Here is a 9489-nt window from a genome sequence, read left to right as displayed (position 1 = left end):
CTGGAAAGATGAGAATGGAGTTAGCAGCAACTGTCTTTTCTAGAATTTTTGAAATAAATGGAAGATTTGAGATAGGACGAAAATTATTGAGTTCATTGGGATCTAAACCAGGTTTCTTAAGTATTGGGGTTATTGCTGGAGGATTAGTATAATCCTCTCCTGGTTTATTGCTATGTCCACTTTAGTTTCTTTCCTGTTGCTAGATTTATTTTATCGTTTATTGATGCTCACCATCCAGTAATCTCATCACCTGCTGCGCAGCCTAATCATCATGTGTTTTACATCATGTGTTGATTTTTTCCACTGTTCAGCGTCGGATTCTCCGTTTTTATGCCATAATTCACATCTAGTTCGTCGCTCCGTTTTATGTCCCGCTTCTCCTGTTCTCCTGAGTTTTGCGCAATGTGCGCTGGCATGTTGTACATCTTTTATCTGGTCATTTTGTGGAATATTTAACAACTAGAAAATGGCACAAAATAATAATATTTTTTTCCACTCTAGGCTGTTAGGCCTACCAATTTTAAGTTGAATGTTCATTGCATTTTTCGTAGACGCCTGTAAAAATAATTTCTATTCCCATGGCTTTTTTGTTCTCTGGGAAATTATTTTTGATTATAAATACAGAAACCAGCATAAAAATCAAAACATCTACAATAGTGATAGTAATATTAATGATAAAATAATGGTCAGTGCAAAGTAGCCTGCAAATTCTTTGGTGGGGGGCGGTGAGGGACCTGGATAGAGGCTAGGGGGCGCTGGCCCAAAAAAGGTTGAGAAACACTGATTTAGAACAACCACATGCTAGCAGCAGGCACAACAGAGAAATGTTTTCAAACTCATATGATGCAGCTTTTAAGTTGAGGGCTGTCAATCTGGCACTACAGGAGGGAAATAGAGCCGCTGCACTTAAGCTCGGTGTGAAGAAAACCATGGTTCGGCTTTGGAGACATAGAATTGCGTCCTTAATATATCCAGCAGATTTATTAGGACACAGCCCTCTGCTGGGTCCTTATGGAAAACCGAGAGCAGCTTCCAGTTGTTTTTGTTTTTTTTTTAATTGAAGACCCAAGTATAGTGCGTTCCTTAGCCCGAAAAATATCCCTAACATTCTTGCAGTCATTTCCTATGTTGAACATTTCCACATTTTGGCTACAACTCCCCCAGATAGTATTCAGTTAAGATATGGGAAGTATTTTTTTAAAACATTAATGGTATCAATAGCTGTTTTCTAACTGTTCTATTAGTTTTCCCTTACTTATTATGTTTTGTACTGAAATTCACAATTATTCTTATTACTAAAAACGTCTCAAAAGGTGTTCATTATTAATTCCACGGGCCTTCATCATTCCTGTGTTATTCAAGTATTTTTCTGACTTCCTGCTAGTGGAGCTGAGTTAATTTTATTTATTTATTTTTCTTAAGAACCTTCTCAAAACTCATTTTCTTTTAATTGCCATGTCTGTGGTCACCTTTGCACTGCAGGAGGGCTATTTCTGTTTTATACTGCTTTTATTTTTGATTCCTAATATTGTTCTGGGAAGACGGTTGAGTGTTGCACAAAGCAAGCTTCTGTGACGTAGCTGCAGCAGCCAAGCTGCAGCTCCATGTGTGCTAATGCTACCTCTCTCACTCTCAGTAATGTTTATAAAGTTAAAAATAGTTCTCACAGTTTTTGTGCTGCATAAAAATATAATAGTAATTGTTTTAAAAACTTTGGGGTTAGTTCAAATTGAACTGTTGCTTTTATAAAGTTTGTCTGAAGTTTTCCCTTCAAAATGTGTTTGTTGGGCTGCAGGGATCTGGCTGTCACTTTGTACCATACCTGATCATTCAGTGTGTCTCACAGTGTCTTGCAGGTATGTGATGGATACACAATTTTTTGTTGTAGTTTTATGTCTTTTAATTTAATTACTTTATTACAGAATAGGTCCTTTATGCATTCTTTTACATAAAGAATTGAGTTTTGCATTATATTTATTTTTATTTATATTATTCTGTATTATGTATTAATATATTTCATTGATGCTGATTTGTACACGATTTTATTTTTCTTTATTCCACTTGTTAATATAAAAAAGCAGAAGCTGCCTAACTGAGCTGCTGAGATCTGACTGAGTGTGTACCATACCCGATCGTTGATTGTGTCTCACACTGTCTTGAATAAACTGTGAATAAACAGGATCTAGTGTGACGTCAATAACACTGGATTGATCCTTTTTACAACTGTTACACCATTTAGGTGTTAGCTTCCCCCTCCCGGACTCTCTCACACACACCTGCATGAAACGCTGCCTCTTCATGAGGTACTTTCCCTCACTTTTTTACCGGCAGCAACTAATCTGAACTCTTCTTCAATCTGTCCCTCGTCACGTCTCTCTCATCATCCTCCGCTGACAATAATAAATCCCCTGAATAGCTAATTCTCCCTCCTTCTCTGCTCCTCAATATGTTCCAGCAGTAAAAGTTTGTGTGGTAATTAACATAACAGATAGTTTGAAACATTTTTCTGAATGGGCTTATGCGCTTTTTAGCTTTTGTTGTCGTAGATTTTTGGCCCGCCCCGTCTCATATCCGTTCACTTTTCGCGCTACTTATAACCTTAGAGGGCCAAGGAGGACTGAGGGATTTCATTGGATAAGCCATCAATGTCCATCAATGAAATCACCCAATGGGCTTTCACGGTCGCTAAAAATTATATGTAATATACTTTTTTTTGTTAAATTATGACAGCCTAGGGCCACCAGATAAGGACAGTAAATGTATCAGTCTGTAAACCAGACGGTCACTCATCCCCTGGACAGAAGTACAAACTGAATGCAGTTTTTTTGTTCAAACTGTCAACTCGCCACAGTGGTGGGTGGCCACCATGGGGGAGGGGGGAGGGAAAGGGGTTTGAGCCCCTGCCCCTTTTATCCTTAGTGCCCTTTTAGAGGTCGTTTTTCTTTTTCCAAAATTTTTTTATCTGTCAGAAGGCCTCTGGCTGCCCTCAGTCTAATAATGATATCCATGTTGTTCAGGCACCGTGGTGAGGAGGAGTGGACAAGAATATTTTTTTCATACACTGGTTTGTGAATAAAAACGTAGGTCTGATGTTGACGTTAGAAAAACTGTTTCTATTTATATTTTCATAATTGTTCTCGCAATAGCGGAAAAAACCCACCTTGCCCCTAAACACAGAAATACTTCGGCTGCAGAGAAAACTTCTGACTAACTTAATCAGGCTGCTAAATGCCCAGTTCGCTACAGGCAGTCTGAGTCGGTCCCACCGACAAACATAAAGAATGTCTTTATATCAGACATCCTGATATAAGACACGGTACTGCGACTGTCACCGCGAGTTGTGACGCATCTCAAAGCCCCGGTACCACCTGGTACCACCTGCTCTGTGTTCACTCTGCTTCTCCTTTACATTACTACCAGGCAGTAGTAACGTACCAATTGGAGTTCACAAAACAAACATCAGAGAAAATACTGTAGCAATAATTAGAACTGCAGCATAAAGCCAAACATGCTACAATTAAATTAATCAAAATGTCCCCAAAGCATCAGCGGCCTGGCATAGGGGCCACTGTTGGATTCCAGGTAGATTCCAGAGTTGCGCATCGCAGCAGCTGTTCATGAAGGGCCGCACCAAGGTAATATGGGGCCTTAGACAGAACCCTCCCGCCCCCCGAAACCCTTCCTACTAAGAACCTCAGCATCACTAACATGTTTAAATATAGATAAGGTGAAGTGTCTGTGAGAGGGACACCCGGTTTATTGGCAGAGTTTAAAATCAATCACTGATTATTGGTTGTTTGCTGTGATGCATTTGTGAACAAACCCCCCTCAAACACAAAGATTACACCATATTGTAGCTATGGTAAGACAACAAACTATCAAGATGATTCTTTAAACTTTTACAAAGTAAACTTCCTAATTAAATCCTAAATGTTGTGATAGAAAATTATGTTTTTAGTCTCATTTCATTCTTGATGGAACTGATGATACTTTTTACCATTTATTTACTGATTATATCTGCTGTATTTTGTATTTCTGTAAGATGTGTTTTTCCATTAAATACATTTGCAGATAATGTTTAGATGTTTCCGCAGCCGTGAAACCTGAAGACATCTTGGGTAAAATGCTTGATCTGATAATTGTCTTATAGGATTGAGTTTGTACCCTGTTTGACCTGACCCCATGAACTGACAAAGTGTTAGAAGTTCCTCCTGAAATCCTTATCAGCTCTCCATCCTGCCATAAAATCATCTCCTCCAAGAGGTGAGAGATGGTTCATGAGGAGGGGGTCAGGGTGTCTCTGTGGCCATCTGCAGTAGAGATAACATCAGACTTTGGGAGGGTCTTTGTCTTGCTGTGACTATATAACGATGTGAAGTGTGTTGTTCAGGGCTCTTCTGACTGCGCTCAGTGAGAAGAGTCTTCGAACGCTTTTACCTTCGAATAAAGAAACTTAAAGACAAAGATTTATCTTTCTCTTACTATTGAAACAGATTCTCATTCCTTCATAAAATGTCTACAACAATGTACATTTTCATTTTCTCAAGTGAATGCATTAAATAAAATTCAATAACAGTCATTCTCTATAAATGAATGCTACAGGTTTAGATCTATGGTCTGTGTTACAATTAAACCATTTCTAGGGGCTCCTGAATGTCTGGAGGGCCTTACCAGCAGCTACTGAGTTTTCTTTGCCTTCATATCCCAGTCTTACAATTGATCTAGATCTCAGAGGTGCTACCATTAAAAAATTATGTAGAGTTAACCCTTTTGAGCTTTTTAGATCTATAAAACAGTCTGCAGCAAAGTTGTTGTAGAGGTTAAATAAATATTATTAGGGCGTAATTAGTAAAATGGCAGCAAATTTGCTTATTTCATAACTTCATAACCTTTGACCTTCTCTCAGATGGTCTGTTTAACAGCTACAGTCTCAGTTCAACTCAGCCCTCCAGGACTGTCAGCAGCAGAAACAGTAACATTATACCTGTTGGGGAAAATATACTACATTTGCTTTGCTTTGTCCCCACATGATGGCAATGAGGATCCAATTAAATTATTGATTAATATGGGTTGTTGCTATGTTGTTGTACGGTGTTTTAAGATCTTGTTCAATGTGCCCTTTTTTAACTTTGACCCCCTCCCCCTCAAAAGGTCTCTGCACGGCCCTACTGACGTCAGTTGCACTCTTCCTAAGCATCACGCTAAAGACTGCAGGTAAAACAGTTAAATCTAGTAGAAACGTTTGCCAAAAGAGTAGAAATTAAACAAGCATTTTTGCTTCACCTTCTCCTGTGGAAGTCTCAGACACACCACCTGAACCTGTGAATCTTCATCCTCCACCTCCCATGTATCACACGGGTAGGCTTTGCTTTATTTAGAATTTGTAAAAAAAAAAAAAAAATTTAAATAAAAGTCAGATGTGTTAGTGGGCTATGCGCATAATGCGCATAGTGCCGTATTTGTATGGTTTAAGTATGAGCTGGTTTTGTGTGACACACACATAATGCCCGTGAGGTTTGGTTGTTTTTTTGCGGGTCAGGTGCAGTGATAGTTTTCTGCGTACATACCCTCCGATAATATCCTGCAGGCTCAATGTGCGTTTATTTTTTTCTTTCTTTTAACCCCCTACGGTGTGGAGCAGGCACTTACATATTGATGGGAAACTGACTTAAACCTGTTTCAACAACGGAAAAAGTCCCCCTAGCCTTTTGTTTGACTTGAGCTTTTATGTTTTGTTTTCTGTATCTACTGGCGACCTGTCCAAAATGTACCTCGCCTCTCACCCATTGACCGCTAGAGATAGATACCAGCACCCCTCGCAACCCCACAAGAGATAAGCATGTAAGATAATGGATAGATGGATGTTTTCTGTATTGCACATTGCTGTGTATTAGTTGGGCTACCCTTCTTGTGAAGCACTTTGTGACATCTGTGAAAAAGTGTTATATGAATAATTTTTCCATCAACTTACCTTTAAACTTGTGAAAGACAGCCCAGAGCTCAGCAATGTCAGTGGCAAAAGTGATATCTGTGTCAAGAACAATGACCCTGCGCAGATTCATGGGTAGCGTCTTGGTGAGCACCAGTTTCATTAGTCCGTAGATACCAGAGTAGTGTTTATTAGGTATCCATGACACTTCGGACTGAAACAACAGAGCAAAGACCATCACTTCCATAAGGACCAGAGTATAGAGCTCAGACTTTGTCAGAAGAAAAACGCAGATACAGTACAGACTGGTAAAAGTGATAGTGCTCCACTGAGAATTTCTGAAGAAAGTTGGGAATTGCTTAAGTAAGAGGATGATTTTTTTTTTCTCACCTTAAGCTCATCTGCATCATAGAAGTTCACCCTGACAGCAGGGACCATCCAAGAATTAAACAAATAGGAAAGAATCTGCTTTGCAATAGAGTCTGTGATGAAATGGAAATGAAGAGCATTCCGTCTGAAGACACAAGAATACAACAAAATACTAATAATCATTTTCTGCAGAACACTAAAAAAGAAACCAGACAGAAAAGAGACAAGAGTGTTTGATTTCAAAGTCTTAATAATATCCCAATCCCACATATTCACACCTCATCACAGAGGGATTTGAGTTGCATATATTTAAAGTAGTAACTTGGTCTATAAAGGCTTGGAATCAGGTCAATCGGTACACCCAACGTTCCCTCTAAGCTGCGCGCTTGCGCAATCGCGCACTGCTCGCACAGTCTCAGCGCACAATAAAATCTATGCAGCGCATAAAATTAGATCCAACGTAAACTGGAAATTGAGCCCGGACATCAGTTTTGACAGGCTAACTCGGGTGAGCCTGTGACTCACAACGATAGGTTCACTTATGCTACGCAGCCAATCATCGCATACTATTGTATAAACGTGCCTTGCCCATATGCGTTGTGGTTCCCTGCAGATTTGAGTTGAGACGCAGCCCCGGCTCCACACGAGTTAACAGGGAAGGGCATCGACAATTAATCTATGTAGCTGAACATAACATTAATACCCTACAGGCTACTTGTTAACAAGCTTAACGTGCTGTATTGTTATTAGCTAGTCACCTTTTAGCTAACATTATCCAACAGCTTTACTCAACTCAGTCGGTTAGTTTGGGGGAAAACTGTGCAAAGTTCTTTGTGTTTTGCAGCCATGATTCTTGACACTTACGTAGCTCTGCTCTGCTGCACAGATGTAAACGTCTCAGCGTTCATGTTGCGTTTGAACGCAGCTCGGAAAAACAGGTTACGACGTATTAACAACCGATTAAACAGTTTTAACTACTGAAAAAAGTGACAGAGGGCRCAGATATGGGAAGTACAGAAGCCGTATCAAATTAATATAGGAATATCAGACAATTGGCAACTCTGAGGTAGAAACAAACAGCCGTAGCTTCCAGGCCACGGGGGGCACAGTTGAATCTGTGGGTGGGCAATGCCCACCAATGCCCGATTAGAAATTATGACAAAGTCGAAATTATGACTTCCTATTGGTCTTTTATTTTTTCTTTCATGGTAGAAATGGGCTTCCATACAGACATGAAAAAGCTGTGTAATTAAATATTTTACAAAGAGTTACAGGAATTTACACTGCATCAYAAGCTACAAAACATTTCATTGTGCAGAATGTGAATGTTTTAATGTGAACAAAAAGTTATATCTGAAAGGTGTAATGTTTCATTTCTCACCATGGCCAAAGCAGGACTCTTACATATACTATGCATCTCATGATCAGCAATATTTTAGTTTTTTCATTTCAAGTGGGCAAATCACATATATTAAAAGCAAACTAATGGAAGTTGCTGCTGTAATTTGATTCTTTTAATAACTTGCTATGATCCTAGATTTATAACAGGTATAATACTGCTATAAAACATCAGCTGGGCCATCGTGTGCACACCTGATGTTGCTCACAGGGGTCCTCGGTGTGCTCAGGGAGCTTGTGTATACGCCCAGACGCATGAAAAATTAGAGGGAACATTGCACCCAGCCAACCCTCCATCCCCCACTCCAGCCCAGAAAGGTGCCCTGGCTCTTTGGTCTGACAGAGGTTCTCCTAACACTGTGATCTGATATCATCAAAGATCTATCAGACTGTCCTGAAAACAAGTAATTCTTTTTTCATATATTCAAGGTCTTGAGTATTGATTTATGAACGTAACATGCCCCCATATTTACACAAATAGTGACTCTTTATGTTGTAGTAACTATCTTGAGCAGCATAAATCTTAATATTTTTTTAGGTTAAAAAAGGGGACTTCACAGGGGCTTGAAGTAAATGAATGTTGACATACCTGTGGAAAAGGACAGATTTCACCAATGTTACAACATCTCGACTTGCGTTGTAACCTGCACATACGATGGCCACATGGATAGTCTGGGGAGAGAATAGAGAAAACTGTGAAAAAAAACTGATTGGATTTATTTACTTTCAATATCAATACTTTCAGTGTTGAAAGTATGTAAATCCAATTCCAGAGGCTGGAATGGTTAAGAATGGGGAAAAAATTTGCATTTCTGAGGCAAAAACTATAGTTATTTTCAGCAGATAGGGTGTTGCAGATACAGTCAAGAAGTTGCATTAAACAGCAAGGGAGGAATTATAATAAAGAATAATAGTAGTTCAGTCTGAAAACGTTTTCTGAACTTTTAACTTGAAACATACTGGACCGAAAATAACATGCAGCAGTTCAATCAACTCTAAAACATGGCATCTTGTGTCAACATTCTCTCTGATCTGTCTGCTGTGTTTCCACTAATGTTCTATAGCAAACTTCTGAAGCCTTCACAGAACCATGCATTACTAGTCAGATTAGATTGTACACACCTATTTTTAAGATTCAGTTGTTTTCAGATACACTGTTAGGCTACATTTGTCTCTAATTTTATTTTGCATTTTTTGTGCTATGAAATTTCTGGTAATGTAGTTATCATTGTTTATGCATAAGTTTTTCACTGTGGTTTCTTGGTTCTGTTTTTTTGTTCCTCTCTTTCTGCAGGTGTAGAAGCAGACTTCTAGGATGTTGACTTGTATTTTTTTCTATCCTTTCCATTTCCTCTACTCCTATATCTCATTCTTTACCTTTAAACCAGAGGTCTCATTCTCGCGGCCCGCAGGCCAATTGGGGCCGCAGGACGATGTCTGATGGCCCCCACCGTGATATGACAGTATATTAGTGTGGCCCACAGGGTGAGTGGACCTCTGAAGAAAGTTCTGCCCGCCGTGTGCCATCAGAATTTGAATAAAAAATGCATCTAAAACTTGAATGTTGTATATTTGCGCTTACTTTTTCGATTTCAAAATTAATTCAAAATGCAATTTTGACCTAAAAAAAAATCTGTCATTATTTGTACACGCTTGCAATTTTAATTTGTTAAAAAAATTTACATTCCTATTTCAAAGTGATGAAATTTTCAATATATATATTTTTTAGTGTTAAAAAAATTCAGCATATAAAAAAATTCAACTTTTAAAAATTCAAATGCAATATTTTCAGT

At 38.8% G+C, this 9489-nt stretch overlaps 1 protein-coding gene across 1 annotated transcript in view; it reads right to left on the bottom strand.

The window, feature by feature from the left end:
• large1 (LARGE xylosyl- and glucuronyltransferase 1) overlaps positions 1-9489 on the bottom strand; it is a 127457-nt gene that overhangs the window by 84834 nt on the left and 33134 nt on the right. The window contains exons 4-6 of the mRNA XM_008401201.2: positions 8286-8368; positions 6320-6443; positions 5972-6143 (exon numbers count right to left, since the gene is read on the bottom strand). Coding sequence (XP_008399423.1) covers positions 5972-6143; positions 6320-6443; positions 8286-8368 — 379 coding nt within the window. The remainder of the gene's footprint in view (positions 1-5971; positions 6144-6319; positions 6444-8285; positions 8369-9489) is intronic.

The sequence above is a fragment of the Poecilia reticulata genome, linkage group LG23 (genome assembly GCF_000633615.1).
Source record: "Poecilia reticulata strain Guanapo linkage group LG23, Guppy_female_1.0+MT, whole genome shotgun sequence".
NCBI classification, from domain to species: Eukaryota; Metazoa; Chordata; class Actinopteri; order Cyprinodontiformes; family Poeciliidae; genus Poecilia; species Poecilia reticulata.
This window is presented reverse-complemented; position numbering and strand designations above follow the sequence as displayed.